General features: G+C 42.3%; 1 protein-coding gene across 2 annotated transcripts in view; it reads left to right on the plus strand.

Annotated features, from left to right (window-relative positions):
* Nucleotides 1-299: 299 nt before the first annotated feature.
* LOC126191398 (uncharacterized) overlaps nucleotides 300-16,193 on the plus strand; it is a 52,876-nt gene continuing 36,982 nt past the window's right edge. The window contains exon 1 of one of the 2 annotated variants that reach the window (XM_049932262.1): nucleotides 300-586. In XM_049932262.1, the coding sequence (XP_049788219.1) occupies nucleotides 369-586 (218 nt within the window). In that variant the 5' untranslated portion in view covers nucleotides 300-368. The remainder of the gene's footprint in view (nucleotides 587-16,193) is intronic. The other variant, XM_049932263.1, reaches the window with a different exon arrangement.

Raw genomic sequence — 16,193 nt, forward strand, 5'->3', positions numbered from 1 at the left:
TGCCAAATTACCTTATCTTACCCGACAATATCCCTCTAAGAGATGTCAAAAATGAATACAACTACGATGACTATAGAATAACTTAACAGGAAAATTGATTAAGTAAAAACGAGAACTTATATTTTGTTTATTACACATAGCTTCCTGTTTAAAGCGTGGATTTGCATGTTAGTCATTTCATGCTTTTAAATTCGTCACGTGCGTCTTGACCGATTACTTAGCTACTCAGAAACGGAAGGGAAAAATTGTAGAAGGATATTAGAGCTGTACAATAGTTCTATGTTGGCTAACCTGCGTGTCAAAATGTGGCATACATGCGCTTTCTTTAAATGTTCAGGCTAATCGATCGCCGGTGGTAGCTGTTACAGATGTCATCAGAAATTGAATTAATTTGGAAATGCGTGACGTCTTCCATGCCAAAATCTGTTGTGGATGAGTGGTGGAGCAAAATCATCAAACAGTTTAGTGAAGAACATAGATATTACCATAATTTTAAAAATATTCAAGAGAAATTCCGTCATTACGAGAAAGTTAAATCGATATTGAGAGACCCAGATGCTGTAGCGTTAGCACTGTTTTTCCAGTAGTAAGTCTCTTTAATAGATTTGTTTACATGTTTTGCTGGGCGCTGTTATTTTTGTTATTTTTGCGAGATTGGCTAGAAACCACGCAAAATTAAGTCTTTGTAGCAATTAGAATTTTGTATCTGGTAGTCGCGGCAGACCATACTTTTTTTTTTATTCATTTAGTTATGCCCGTTACAACACACACACATTTTTGTTCTATAAATTTAAAGGTTTTACAACGGTCTGCGAGATTCGGTACCTTGCGAACATCCAATTTATCACATGTCACTTTATGATAGATCATCGTCATTGCTATATTTTCTGTATATTTGAATGTATAGATGCAATTTGTTAATCTGTTAAATACAGTATCTGTTGCGAATAATATATATCGTCTACTTTCATTGAGGAAGTATAACAACGTTAAGTATTAGCTGTTAAATACCTTTAACTTTATTTTTGTTTTGTTGACAAACCATTTAAAAATGTTTACCGCAATATGCATCCATCAGAGTTGTAGGTTCACCACGTTTCTACGTTATTTTGTCTGATGAATTTTGTGATGGTTAATCAAGCTTCATGAATGTAGCGTAAATTTTGTGCACGCTGCTTCATAATAGATTGTCTTGTAATAAGATGAGAAACTATTTTCTAAATTTTGTACACAAATTAAACGATATATCTGAAAATGCTGCTTTGGTAACTACCAATGGGGGTGGACTATATAAAGCGAACAGTGAAGTCCTATACATTCACATGCTGTAACTGAATGAATTTTCAGTGTTGGAAAAATGTTTAGACGGTGTCTCCAAAACTGCGTTTTACTTAAACTTTGAGTGTGGCATTGATTATTCTTTCATTCTATTTCATTATCCAACTGTTTCTATATGGAACAATACTGATTTACATAATGTCACATGTCTATTGTTGCAAGTATTTATGGTATTTCTAGGCAATTTCAAACTAAACAGAAAACATTGAAAATAAAACACACCTGTGAATATGTTACAAGCAGTGTACACTGGCCGAAACAAAGGCAAAGTGATTGCCTTAATGTTATTATTACACTGTAAAATCACTTTGTGAGATATATTGTGTAAAAGACCTATTATAAAAGGTTTTGTGGTGTATTTTTATCATATATTGTAAAAGCTGGAGTGTCCTCCTAACTTTTAACAAAAGATTGGCAAAAGATATTTGATAGTGTAATAGAAACTTAAGAGGCCAGTTGGATACAACCATTTATTCATGCATTCATCACATTCTGTAGACAGCAACAAGTAGTGAACCACTCACGGATGTGAAATAAATCAAGGTACACATGGAAAAAGGCAAGTATATTACAGAAATTTAATCTTTCTCTGAAGTAAAAATAAATTATCACTGTACTGCTTTGTGCTGTCCACATTTATGCTAGCTAAATTTAAATGCCGAAGAAGTAGCTGCTGTCTCCTCACTTCTAGTAGATAGATGCTGTTTAGCTCCTGTTTGTTTCTTAGTACTTACATGAGTGCATTGGTACATTTAAAAAAAAAATCAGTACCTATCTCTATAAATACAGAGCACTGTATCCAATACATGACTAGCTTTTTATTTATTTATTTAGTGCCCATATTATCACATTCATGATATTGCACTTGTCAACGTACAGAACGGTATAAAATATTACATATTACATCATGTACAAAATCTTATCATTGGTACCAACACATCTTTATAACAAAAACATTATTTTGCTTGTGTACATACAGATAGAAGAAAAGCTTGTGAAACCCGTTGTTTGATTTTACTAAAACTATAAAATACTAGTACTTCAGTTAACTAAGCATAGTAACATACAGCACATAAGCTAGGTGTGTAATTACATACATATATTGATGAAAGAAGTTTGGTTTTATCTAGGTATGGTTGATAATTATGAATTTTTGTTTGGAGAGTTATGAAGTAGATCTACAGAGTTGAGCAAAATTCCAGGTATTTAATGCTGTAGAAGCTGTTGTTTAGTAGTAGATTTCTTTTAGTTCTTTTTTTTAAAATGTATTACTGTTTGATATTTTTCTGTGCTATATGACAATGCACTGCACAGAATTTTTGGTTTGTAAACAGCACTGTCCTGATATATTTTCTGTGCACATCCCTGTGATAGTCATCCCTCTTCCTTGTTTGATAATGGTGGATCTCACTATTCAGAAGTGAAACTTGATGGTTTTTAATGAAGCATATGCTTTCAAATATAAATGTAGATGGTAAAGTCACGATTTTTAATTCCTTAAAGATACCTCTACATGGAGCTCTGTAACCAACATCACTTATTAATCTTAAAGCTTTCTTTTGGAGCTTAAAAGACTGCTTTGCAAAAGAGGTATTTCCCCAGATCACTATTCCATACTTCAGTAAACTATGCAGCAATCTTAATGCACTCTTAATATGTAACAGTACTTGCTTAACTTTTTGTTAAGCAGTTCTACTTGTTTTTCTCATCTTAGATGCTCATCCACCCATAATCGTAAAAATTTTGTGTGATTCTTTTGCTGAATTTGGCTGTTCGATAATGTGAATTTTACGTTGGTCCTATTTTTGTTCCTTATATGGTTGAAGTTCATCTGTACAGTTTTCTTGTCATTGGCAAGTAGACAGTTATCTTTAAACAATTTTTCTGCAGTTTTGTCAATTTCTTGCTGCATCTCATCATTCTTCCGTTTTATAACGAAGCTGGTATCATCAGCAAATAATATGGTTTCAGCTGTTGAAAACTGTTGAGGTAGGTCATTAATAAAAATCAAGAATAACAATTCTCCCAATACCGAGCCCTGGAGCACCCCATAATTAACTTTTTTTATATTCAGAATGGTACACATTTCCATCCTGAGTAATTTGTACCCTTTGTTTCCTTTCAGTTAAATATGACTTGAACTACTCATAGGAAACACCACGGACATCATAATTATACAGTTTTAAGAGCAGTAGATTATAAGATCGAATGCTTTGGGAAGGTCCAAAAACAACCCACAAGTCAGTTCCTTGTCCTCAATACCTTTGTAAACAAGTTTTAGGAAACTGAAGAGAGCTGTTTGTGTGGATTTGCTTTTCCGAAACCATTCTGTGCATTTACAAGAATTTTATTTTTGTTTAGAAAGTCTAGCAATCTATCATACATTATTCTTTCAATTATTTTCGAAAATACAGATAATAATGATAGAGGTCCGAAATTTTTAGTGTCAGCCACCACTTTTGTAAACTGGTATTACTGTTGACTGCTTAAGTTTACTTGGAAACACACCAGTTTCAAAGGAGTCATTGATTATGTCCACAAGTTGAGAGATGACATTATTGGTACTATATTTAATAATTTTGTCAGGGATACCATCAAATCCACAGGTCATTTTACTCTTTAGTTTGCTGACAGCCAATTGTACTTCTTTGGGTCTTACAGGTTGTAGATACATTGTCCTTGCATTTATTGGAGTTGTTACCTTTGTCTTTGGGTTATATTTATTGGTGATCAGGTTTTGGGCTACATTAATATAATGACCATTAAATGTATTAGCTATTAGAAGTGGATCATCAACAGTTCCATGTTTGTGTTTTATAGTGATTTTATTACTTGCACTTTCGTGTTTGCCTGTGTGATTATTAATAAACTTTCCACACAGATTTCATTTTGTTGTTACCCTTTCTGATATATGAATCATTGTGCTTCCTTTTTGCAGCAATTATAGCTTCCCTGTGCTTTTTCCTATAACACTTAGCATATGGTTTCAAGATAGTATTTTGCTTTGCACACTTATATAGCATTCTAAGGCTTTCTGATGACTCTTTGATTTCCATGAATTTGATTTTTTTGTTTATTTTAATTCTCTTCAGAGGGTATGAAATATCATAGCAGTATTTATAATTTGACAAGAACTTGTTGAATTTTATATCTACGCAACTATTGCTTTTCATGTCCCAGTTTACATTTTTTAACATTAAAGACTCTAATGCTGTCATCATTAATTAATCTTCTCTCAATATATGTCCTGTTTTCACTTTTCTCATGAGATTTATCTAAAATCAATTTAACTGCTTGATGATCAGAGAAACCTGTATCCAATACCTCAGATTTAAAGCCACAGTTTGATTTGTCAATGAATATTTGGTCTATAACACTTGCACTTTTGCTGCTGTATCTGGTGGTGTCTTCTACACACATGTCCATATTGTATGGTTTTAGTAGATTAACAAGTTTTTTCCCTTTTTTTACAATTGTCCTTGAAATTAATATTGAAATTGCTAAGCACAATTAATGTAATTTGACTGACAGATTACATAGTTCAGAAGATTTTCCAAATTTTCAGAGAATAATTCATAATTGACAGAAGGGGATCTATGTAAACATGAAATTATAATTTTACTATCTGTTAGTTCACATAAACAATATTCGAAATCTTTTTCAATACAGCAGACTTTTTAAGCCTAATTTCCTTTGATTTAATAGATGCTCTTACACTTCTTAATACTTTACTACAGCTTTACAACTATTGCTATTACTTGCAATGTAGTGTATAGAGTTTATTAATCCTGTAATCTAAATATTTTGTTAATTTGTATAAAGTATGGCTGAAGGTGTGTTTTATAGTTTTTTTGTGAGCTGATTGTGATTCTCAATTTCTTACTTATGTTAGATGAATGCTTGTTGAATACCTTTGCTGCACTAGAGTACTATCAATACTGCTTGCTTTCGCTGAATAAGTACTTTATTTACTTTAGGAGCATTGCTCCAGGAGAAAATCCCATAAGACAACAGGAGATTAAATGATAGGTCAACACAGTGAGATGCCCCTACAGGCAAAACATGCTGAATTGTGAAATCATCCAAATCTACTGATAACAGATGTTGACTTCATCCCTGTACCGTAATGATGATGTGGCATATGCCATCACATATATGTCAACAGGAAGAGAACAGAACACTGACAATGCTACTTTTGCATCTTTCTTTTTAGCCAGTGAATGTGAATGTTAATCTTAGTTGCTGTGGCATACTGATCTGTAGTGTAGCTTAGGCCCAGGTTAGGGTCATAGATGACAGTTTGATTGTGGGTTGGCAGAACAGTATCAAAGGCTTCAGTTGATCCCAACTGAGCTTCTTGACTAGTTTACTATGTGTTAACTCCATTTTCATTTCTTGTCCAGTCACACACCAATGTACTTCAGACTCAATGTTTCAGTCAATGTGTGACCATTAATATTAGCATCTGGTGCCTACTCCTACCAGGTCATTTTTGCTTGTTTGAAATATGAGTCTTTGTGAGATTAAAACTCTGGACAAACACATCAAAGCCATTGCCAACCTGCCAGTATCCAGGAACCTAAAGGAGCTCCAGTCTATTTTGGGCAAGATTTCTTATTATGCAAATGTCATTCCTCAACCCACGCACGTCTGCCATCTTCCGGCTACACCAAAAGACCAAGAGGATGTGAAATTCATGTAAGCTGTGGATGGTCAATGGTCTTTTCAGTCTCTCAAGTAGTGTTTGTTCTCCATTCCCAGTTTGGATTCCCAGATGCCAGCTAGTGTTAATCCTGCCTGCCAATGCATCCCAGGTTGGCATTGATGAGGTTCTGTTGCATTGGAACTCAGCTGACACCGAGCAGCCCATCACTTACACTTTAAAGACACTTTCTGCAGCACAAAATAACTGCTTGCGGATAGAAATGGAGGTGCAACATTAAAAATTGTGTTATTTTGTATGGTGCAAAGTTTCTGCTCATTACCAAACACAAGCCTCTGGTTTCCTGGTATGGTCCATTGCTCTAAGATACTGCATCCACGTGCCCACCAGTTGCAGAAGTGGGCCCTCTTCCTCACTAATTATTGCAATGAAATTTGTTGTTGGTTCACTGCCCAGCATTCTCTAATGCAGACATGCAATCGTGGTTGCCGGCAGGATCCAATCTGGAGTTTGCATGAGAGGAGGCACTAGTTTTCACGTTGTGTGGTACCTTGCCATAGACAGCACTGGGTTTTCCTTTGACAGTGCAAAATGTTGGGGCCACGATGGCTGCCAACCTGCTTTTTCCTGAAAATGTTCTAGTATTCCAGACGGGAGGGGCAGAGTGTGCTCCTTTGGGAGCATATTCAGTGTAGCATATGGTTTTGCTGCTGCGGAATCTGCTCAGCTTTGTTTAGGGATCCTCATGCTGGCCATGGTGGGGAAAAGCTGCATGCGGCACAATGGAATATGCCCCATTTGGAGGTTTTGATGTGGCATCACGTCTACCGGTTGGCGATCAGTTGAGATATCGAACATCTTGTGTGGGTCTTGCATGGCCTTTGCACAGAACCTGTCTGTGCCACCGCATCAGTTTTCTCCTTGACCAGTAACCAAGCACCCTTGCGACAGGGTGCACATCACCTTTGTGGGCCCTTTTTTGCGAAGCAACTGGTTGTTGGCGGTCTATGCGTCATCCTCCATGAAGTCAACTGCAATTATTTGCACATTGTCAGTCATTTTTATACAAAGGGCTCTTCTCAGAGCCTCGTCTCTGGTAACAATTGGCGATTGGTCTCATGAGCATTTGAAGATTTTTGCATTTGTGGTGGTATCTGGCATCTGACTCTCTCCCTGTTTCACACAACTCCTAACTCAAAGGTAGAGCAATTCATGTGAATGTTCAAAACCCAAATGAAGAAATCCGTCTCTCTCATCCCATGACAATGTGCTGTCTTTTTTTTTTCTCTCTCCATATACATGCATTGCTGATTAATAATGTGTGCTGTCCAGCAGAACATTGGCATGGACACCAGGTGTGGTGTCTCTGGGTCCATTGCACCCAACTCACATGCTCTGGACCATCGCAGCCCCCGATGTTTTTCTTGCAGGACTGCAATTTGGTCCCAGTCCTTCATCCGGCAGCAGAGATGGCTGCCAGGTGCCATAGTTGGCCATAAAGGCCAGCTTTTGTTTGTAGTGGATGTTGGTCAGGAGCTGACCCATAATTTCAATCAGTTACGCCCAAGACCTGTCAGACCATCAATGCTGCCATTTCTGAGCCGAATGGGTGACGGGATTAGTCTTTCAGGTGGGAGGCTTTCAATTGCAATAGTGTGCTGTCACGCTACCATTCTCAGTGCAGCTTCTGCTGTCCTATCTTCAACTGTGGAATAGGGTACTCAGCTCTTATGATTACTGAAACTGGGTGCACAGAATTTGAACCAGCGCCCTTCTTCCCCCACTTGCTATTGGATAAGGGCTTGCAGTGGCCTATCCCAGCAGATGCAGCGTTACCCTGACCTTGGCAATCTTCTGTCCCTACAGCAGAACCAGCTGCATCAGCATTGTCTCCTTCGGGGGTCAGTGCGCTGTAGGAAAATCATGTGCCCTCTTCATTTATGTGCTGGAGGTTGTGGCACAAACCTGGCCATTTTCTGCCCCATGTGGCCTTTACAAGAGGGTGGGATCACTGCAAGGAGATATTGAGATGGATGCAGATGAGGTGGCACTGTTATTGCACAGGAATAGTGCAGAATGCTGTCGTGGGTGCACAGGCAGAGCCACTGACTAGGATGTTTGCCGGCTGATGGCAGTAGGCCTGGACCGGCAGTTGTCACGTGGATGCCGACTACCTTGGACCTGGTCTTCACTCCCCAGCATGCTCTGTTTTCCATGATGATGTTGTTGTTGTTGTTGTTGTTGTTGTTGTTGTCTTCAGTCCTGAGACTGGTTTGATGCAGCTCTCCATGCTGCCCTATCCTGTGCAAGCTTCTTCATCTCCCAGTACTTACTGCAACCCACATCCTTCTGAATCTGCTTAGTGTATTCATCTCTTGGTCTCCCTCTACGATTTTTACCCTCCACGCTGCCCTCCAATGCTAAATTTGTGATCCCTTGATGCCTCAGAACATGTCCTGCTAACCGGTCCCTTCTTTTTGTCAAGTTGTGCCACATACTCCTCTTCTCCCCAATTCTATTCAATACTTCATCATTAGTTATGTGATCTACCCATCTAGTCTTCAGCATTCTTCTGTATCACCGCATTTCGAAAGCTTCTATTCTCTTCTTGTCCAAACTATTTATCGTCCATGTTTCACTTCCATACATGGCTACACTACATACAAATACTTTCAGAAACTACTTCCTGACCCTTAAATCTATACCCGAAGTTAACAAATTTCTCTTATTCAGAAAGGCTTTCCTTGCCATTGCCAGTGTGCATTTTATATCCTTTCTACTTTGACCATCATCAGTTATTTTGCTCCCCAAATAGCAAAACTCCTTTACTACTTTAAGTGTCTCATTTCCTAATCTAATTCCCTCAGCATCACCTAATTTAATTCGACTACATTCCATTATCCTCATTTTGCTTTTGTTGATGTTCATCTGATATCCTCCTTTCAAGACATTGTCCATTCAGTTCAACTGCTCTTCCAAGTCCTTTGCTGTCTCTGACAGAATTACAATGTCATTGCCGAATCTCAAGGTTTTTATTTCTTCTCTGTGGATTTTAATACCTACTCCGAATTTTTCTTTTGTTTCCTTTACTGCTTGCTCAATATACAGATTGAATAACATCGGGGAGAGGCTACAACCCAGTCTCACTCCTTTCCCAACCACTGCTTCCCTTTCATGCCCCTCGACTCTTACAACTGCCATCTGGTTTCTGTACAAATTGTAAGTAGCCTTTCACTCCCTGTATTTTACCCCTGCCACCTTTAGAATTTGAAAGAGAGTATTCCAGTCAACATTGTCAAAAGCTTTCTCTAAGTCTACAAATACTATAAATGTAGGTTTGCCTTCCTTAATCTTCCTTCTAAGATAAGTCTTAAGGTCAGTATTTCCTCACGTGTTCCAATATTTCTATGGAATCCAAACTGATCTTCCCCAAGGTTGGCTTCTACCAGTTTTTCCATCAGTCTGTAAAGAATTCGCGTTAGTATTTTGCAGCTGTTCTCCATATGTGTAGTTTATTCTGTTGCTCGAAGAACCATGTCGGCCATTATTTAGAAAACTTAAAATATTAACTCTTCCATCTTTATACATGTAAGAGATTATTATATTTTTGTACACCAGACATGAATTATTTGAGAAAAACCATTTTGTCCATTCACATGATACTAGGAACAAAGAAAATTTTATGCTCCCCATCAACTGCCTCAGACGGTATGCCCAGGGACCTCAATACATGGGCATGGAAGTTTGTAATGAATTAAAAGAAAACAAGTTGATGCAGATGAATTGCGGTTCACTTAAAAGAAAGTTATATGAGGTACTGACACTGAAGTGTTATTACTCAGTGGATGAATTCATACAGGACAAACTGGAAATTTGAGCTGAATACTATATGTTACATATTCCAAGAAATATCCTTATAGTGTTATTATTTACTGTAGTGCTATTATTTATTAATGTAAAAATAATTGTAACTGTATTATAAATTATTGATATGTCTGCTGTATTCAAACCAAATGGATTGCAAATGTACGTCATGAGATGAATAAAATACAGTTCACAATTCATTGTGTTTGGACTCTCTGCTCCTTCATAGATTGAATCACATATTGAATTTCGTTCCCACTTCCCGGGCTCAGCTCCCTGGGCTTTTAGTCGAACCACCATCTGCTGGTATAGTAATATTTTAATATTTTGTGTTAATAGTGACAGTTTACAGCATTGTCATGCCTATGCAGATACAAATGTAGTGCACAGAAAGAATGTAATGTAGAGTATATGCCACAATCAGGCACAGCAAGCTTAGTTTATTCTCTGAGTTAGGAAAAAAATGAAAGTTGAGTGTAACATACATGCTACATAAAGGCAGAGAAAGTTAATCAAAACCACTAGAAAGTGGCAGATGTAGCAGGCAATGACAATTTCCAGTTTACAGCATTGTCATGCCTATGCAGATACAAATGTAGTGCACAGAAAGAATGTAATGTAGAGTATATGCCACAATCAGGCACAGCAAGCTTAGTTTATTCTCTGAGTTAGGAAAAAAATGAAAGTTGAGTGTAACATACATGCTACATAAAGGCAGAGAAAGTTAATCAAAACCACTAGAAAGTGGCAGATGTAGCAGGCAATGACAATTTTGATTGTTTCTTCTAATATAACCCCACTAATTGGCAATGTAAGACTGTTTCTTCCTGGTGAGAGAATTACTTTCCCATAATAGAGCCACTGTGTTCAACTTAATCTCTCTCTCTCTCTCTCTCTCTCTCTCTCTCTCTCTCTCTCTCTCTCTCTAGCTTTACTATTTATTAATGAAATGTAAACAATCATATCGTGGGCCAGTTCAACCTTACACAACCTGCTTGACTACAGTGGCTGCTCCACAACCTGTGCCTTCTTGATCCCAACCTCCTCCCTCCCTTCCCCACCTTTCTCCTCCCCTAATCTGTTCCTCTGTGCTACATGTGCAGCAACTGTCTTTACAACACATCCTTCGATCTAGCATTCCTCTCCTGATCTTAATCTCTGCTAACCCCCATCCCGCATCCACTGTTGTCCCAATCTCCTCTACCCTACTCCCCTACTTCACTCTTTTTTACAGTTATACTCTCGTCTCCATCGTCTCTCTCTTCCTCTGTTCTATCTCCACCCCCCCCCCCCCTCCCAACACTTCTTACCCCTCCTCCCCACAACTCTTCTCTCCCCTCCTCCCTGAAAGTGTGCATCAATTACAATGCAACCAGTCAAGCTGTAGTGTAGATAGGATCAATCCACCCCAACACTTCCTATTCCAATCCTATCATAGAGTTATCCTATCCCATCAGAGGCCAGGCCACCTGTGACAACAGCCATGTCATTTATTAGCTCTGCTGGAATCATTGCACAGCTTTTTATGTTGGTACTACTACAAACTAGTTGTCCAACAGGATTAACTGCCTCCTCCAAATTGTGACAAAGAGCAGAGTAGACCACCCTGTGACACAACATGCAGCTGAAAATTACATATTTGATTTCATTGGCTGCTTCACAATCTGGGCCATATTTATCCTCCCCTCCACAACCAGCTTTTCTGGACTGGGCATATGGGAGTTATCTGTAAAACATGTTACCCACTCCCGAAATTAACCCAGTCTTATCCTAAGGTAACCTAATGCCACCCGCCCCCCCCTCCCCCTGCCTTTGACCAATATTTTCCACCCCCTCTGTCCTATCACCTGCTCCCTATTCTCGACACCTACCCTCTTCATGCGTCACCATCTGCCAATGCACTCACCTCGTCTTTCCCCTTCCCTGCTCCTCCCCTTTCGCACAACCTGTTTCACCCCATCTCCCTACCCCATAGCCTCCTGGCGCTGTGCCTAGTGCCAGTCCCGTCATTCCGCCTCCTAGTCCCTGCATGTTCCACCAGACAATGCTCTTTTTTCCCGTCAAGTACCCTGCTATCCCTTTCCTTTCCCCCCCAGGGGGTCCACAACTCTTTTGTGGATACATGTGTGGCGAGCACGGGGCCCCAAGCCATTGCAGCCTTCTTTCTCTCCAGGGCTGCATTTCCTTTCCCTTCCCCTCCTTGCTCCTTTCCCCTCGCCCTCTCCTCTCCCTCTCTTGGTGTCCTTGCTTAAGTTGGCCCCGCTATCCTCCTGGTTCTGTTGGTTTTCTAATTCGGCTTTGTTGCATAATCATCTCCTCCTTTTGGCATTCCTTGGTCCCCCCTCTGGGGTTTGACCTCCATTACAAAATTTCTCCTCCGTAGTGTGAGCCATTTGGGGAAGAGCACCTTACCTAGTGCCTCCGACGTGCGTCCTCCTCATACATTCCATCTTTTCTTTCACGTCGTTGTCTGATGCTAGGGTGCATAGCCAGCACGGTAGCCAGCCCGTATGGTGGGGTCGCTATGTACCTTTTTGGTTGAGCCCCCTGAACACACAGGGATCACACTTCTGATACCTGAGCTGTGACCTCCTCATGCATGCCTTGGAGTGGTTGCTCGTCCTCCTGGAGCATCAGAACTCCCGGCAATGGCCGCCGTGCCAGACGGCCCTTGCTGTGGCTGGGTGGCGCCCGTGAGGAGAGCCCCTGATCGGAGTGGGTGGTATCAGGGCGGACGCTATGCAAATGAAACGCATACAGGTCCAGAACTCTGGCTGTTCTTCTGCGGCCGCCTCTCTGCGTGGAACTGATTCCTCAAGTGCTGCTTCTCTTGCCCCTTCGGCCTTCCCTTCCATGGCTACCCCCTGGGAAGAGGGTCAGGCCCGTCGGCTAGGGGCAAAACCTTTCCCTCGTTACCTAGTTTGCACCAGGACTGATGGAGATACTTTCACCAATGCCAAACCTTTATTCTTTGTGGAACACATTGAAGACAAGTTTGGCGAAGTGGACTCCCTGAGCAAGATGCTGTCGGGTTCGTTGCTGATAAAAACTGCTTCAGCTGCCCAATCTGCGGCCCTTCGTGCCTGTACCCATCTTGGCACAATACTTGTGTCCATTACCCCCACCAGTCTCTAAATATGGTACAAGTTGTGATTTTTCACAGGGACCTCATCCTTCAAACTGATGAGGAACTTTGGGACAATCTTGGACGGCGGGGTGTTCACTTTGTTCGGCGTGTTCAGAAGGGTCCTAAAGACAATCGTATTGATACTGGTGCCTTTATCCTGGCCTTTGAAGGGGATACCCTCCCTGAGAAAGTTAAGATTATGGTCTATTGTTGTGATGTGAAGCCGTACATCCCACCTCCTATGAGGTGTTTTAAGTGCTTGCATTTTGGACACAGTCTTCCCGCTGTTCACAGGCCCCTCTCTGTGGTGACTGTGGACGTCCACTCCAGGAGGGGAGTCCCTGTGTTTCCCCTCCTGTCTGTGTAAATTGTCATGGTAGTCATTCTCAACGTTCACCAGATTGCCCAGTATATAAGAAGGAAAAAAAGATACAGGAGTATAAGTCCCTCGATCGTTTAACCTAAACAGAGGCCCGTAAGAAATATGCAGGACTCCACCTTGTGTCCATGACATCTAGTTACGCCTTGGTTACATCTTCACCCCTTCCTCCCCCTTCCTTACCCCCATCCCGGACCCCTCTCCTCCCCCCCCCCCACCCCTGCGGCTCCCACACCTTCTCCTACGGGCGCTGCTCCCCCTCCCCAGCCGGAGAAGTGTCCCACTCCTTCGACGTCTGCCGGTCAAGGGCACCTATCCTGGGATGCACCTTCCAGGCCAAAGGTCTGCTGCCGCGCGACGACCGCGAGAGCCGCTGTCTGTCGGCCCCCAGGTCGCCCGGTCTCTTTCTGTTCCTGATCTTGCTGCAGCTGGCTCCTTCATGCCACACAGCCCCCCTCGATCGCAGCCTGAACGGAAGAAGAAACATAAGTCCCGGGACAAAGAGCCTCTGGTGTCACCGGAGGTCCCTTCCCCGACTTCACAACCGGATTCTGACCTGTCGTTCATGGATGTCGCCCCTCCTTGTTGGTGACGGGTGGGGACCCGGCGGTATGACTGGATTTAAAGTGTTCAGCCCCCATTTAAACCATCGTTCTGTGGTTCTCCAATGGAATTGTAATGGATACTATCGCCACCTTCCCGAATTGAAATCCCTTCTTTCGTCCTACTCTGCAGCTTGTGTGGTTCTCCGGGAATCTCATTTTACTGATGCTCACTCACCGACCCTCCGTGGTTTCCGTGTTTTCTGTCGAAATCGGGTCGGACCCCTGCGGGCTTCTGGTGGCGTTTGTACATTGGTCCGTACAGACATTGCTAGCACGTGGATTCCTCTTCAAACTACATTGGAAGCGGTTGCTGTTAGGGTCCACTTTGGCTCTGCAATCACAGTTTGCAATCTTTATCTCCCTCTTGACAGGACTCTTACACCTGCTACCTTAACCGCCCTTCTTCAGCAACTCCCTCCTCCCTTCCTCCTCCTCGGGGATTTTAATGCTCATCATCCTTTGTGGGGCAATGCCTTTCCATCTAGACGAGGTCTTCTTATAGACCAATTTATTGCAGACCACGACCTGTGCCTTCTTAATGATGGCTCCCCTACTCATTTCAGTGCCGGTCATGGTACCTTTTCTGCCATTGATCTTTCTCTTTCTTCTCCCTCTCTCCTCCCTTCATTACACTGGTCGCCACACGACAACCTTTGCGATAGTGACCATTTCCCATTGATTATCACGCTCCCTTCCCACTCCCCAATGGACAGGTTGCCTCGTTGGTCTTTCCAACGTGCCGATTGGCCTCTATACACTGCACAGGTCGCGTTTTCTCCCTCTTTGTCGGGTTTTATTGATGACGTCCTACGTGACGTGTCTGACGTGATTGTTCGCGCTGCTAGCCTTGCTGTCCCGCGCTCATCTGGACTATTTCGTTGCCGGCAAGTCCCGTGGTGGAGTACGGCTATTGCCATTGCCATCCGTGATCGCCGTCGAGCTTTGCAACACTTTAAGAGGCACCCATCCGTAACCAGCCTTACTACCTTTAAACGCCTTCGCGCTAAAGCCCGTTATTTAATCAAACAGAGCAAGCGGATATGTTGGGAACGATTCGTTTCTTCCCTTGGTTCTACTGTCCCTCTGTCACGGGTATGGGCGTGTTCGCTCTCTCCAAGGTTGCCATCGGCAGTCCACCCTCGCAGGCCTTCACCTCCCGGGTGGCATTTGTACGGACCCATTAGTTCTTGCAGCACATCTAGTGACCCATTTTGCAGTGGCATCAGTGTCAGCCTCCTATCCAGCTGCTTTCCTTCATCAAAAACAGCGGGCTGAAGCTTCCACCTTATGTTTCACCCCTTGTGAGTCAGAATCTTACAACGAACGTTTTACTGAATGGGAATTTCTTTCTGCTCTATCTTCTTCTCATGATACGGCCCCTGGCCCAGATTCCATTCATAACCAACTGCTTCAACATCTCAGTGCTCCACAACGGCAACATCTTCTTCGGGTGTTTAACCGTATCTGGCTCCAGGGTGACTTCCCTTCTCAGTGGAGGGATAGCATTGTGGTTCCTGTCCTTAAGCCTGGTAAGAACCCCCTATCTGTTGACAGCTATCGGCCAATTAGTTTGACCAATGTTGTTTGTAAGTTACTTGAACGGATGGTAGCCTGTCTGCTCAATTGGGTCCTCGAATCTCGGGATCTATTGTCCCCTTACCAATGTGGCTTTCGAGAGGGACGGTCTCCAATCGATCATTTACTCCGCTTGGAATCCGCAGTCCGGCAGGCTTTTTCCCAGTGCCGCCATTTGGTTGCAGTGTTTTTTGACCTTCGCAAGACCTGTGACACGGCCTGGCGCCATCACATCTTACTTACCCTTCATCAGTGGGGTCTTCGGGGCCCACTCCCGATTTTTATCCGCCAGTTCCTGATCCATCGGTCATTCAGAGTCAGAGTTGGTACTGCTTTTAGTTCTCCACGGACCCAGGAGACGGGCATCCCACAGGGTTCTGTCTAGAGTGTCCTTCTTTTCCTCATTGCTATCGATGGACTTGTGGCCTCTGTCGGTCCCTTGGTCGCCCCTGCCCTGTATGTGGATGATTTCTGCATTTGGGTTAGTTCCTCCTCGATGGCATCTGCAGAACGGCAGCTCCAGGTAGCTATACGGCGGTGCCTCTGCATGGACCCTCTCACATGGGTTTCAATTCTCTCCTTTAAAATTGCGAGTGGTCCACTTCTTTCGCTGTACTACGATCCACCCTGATCCAGAGCTCT

Source organism: Schistocerca cancellata, chromosome 6, assembly GCF_023864275.1.
Source record: "Schistocerca cancellata isolate TAMUIC-IGC-003103 chromosome 6, iqSchCanc2.1, whole genome shotgun sequence".
Lineage (NCBI taxonomy): Eukaryota > Metazoa > Arthropoda > Insecta > Orthoptera > Acrididae > Schistocerca > Schistocerca cancellata.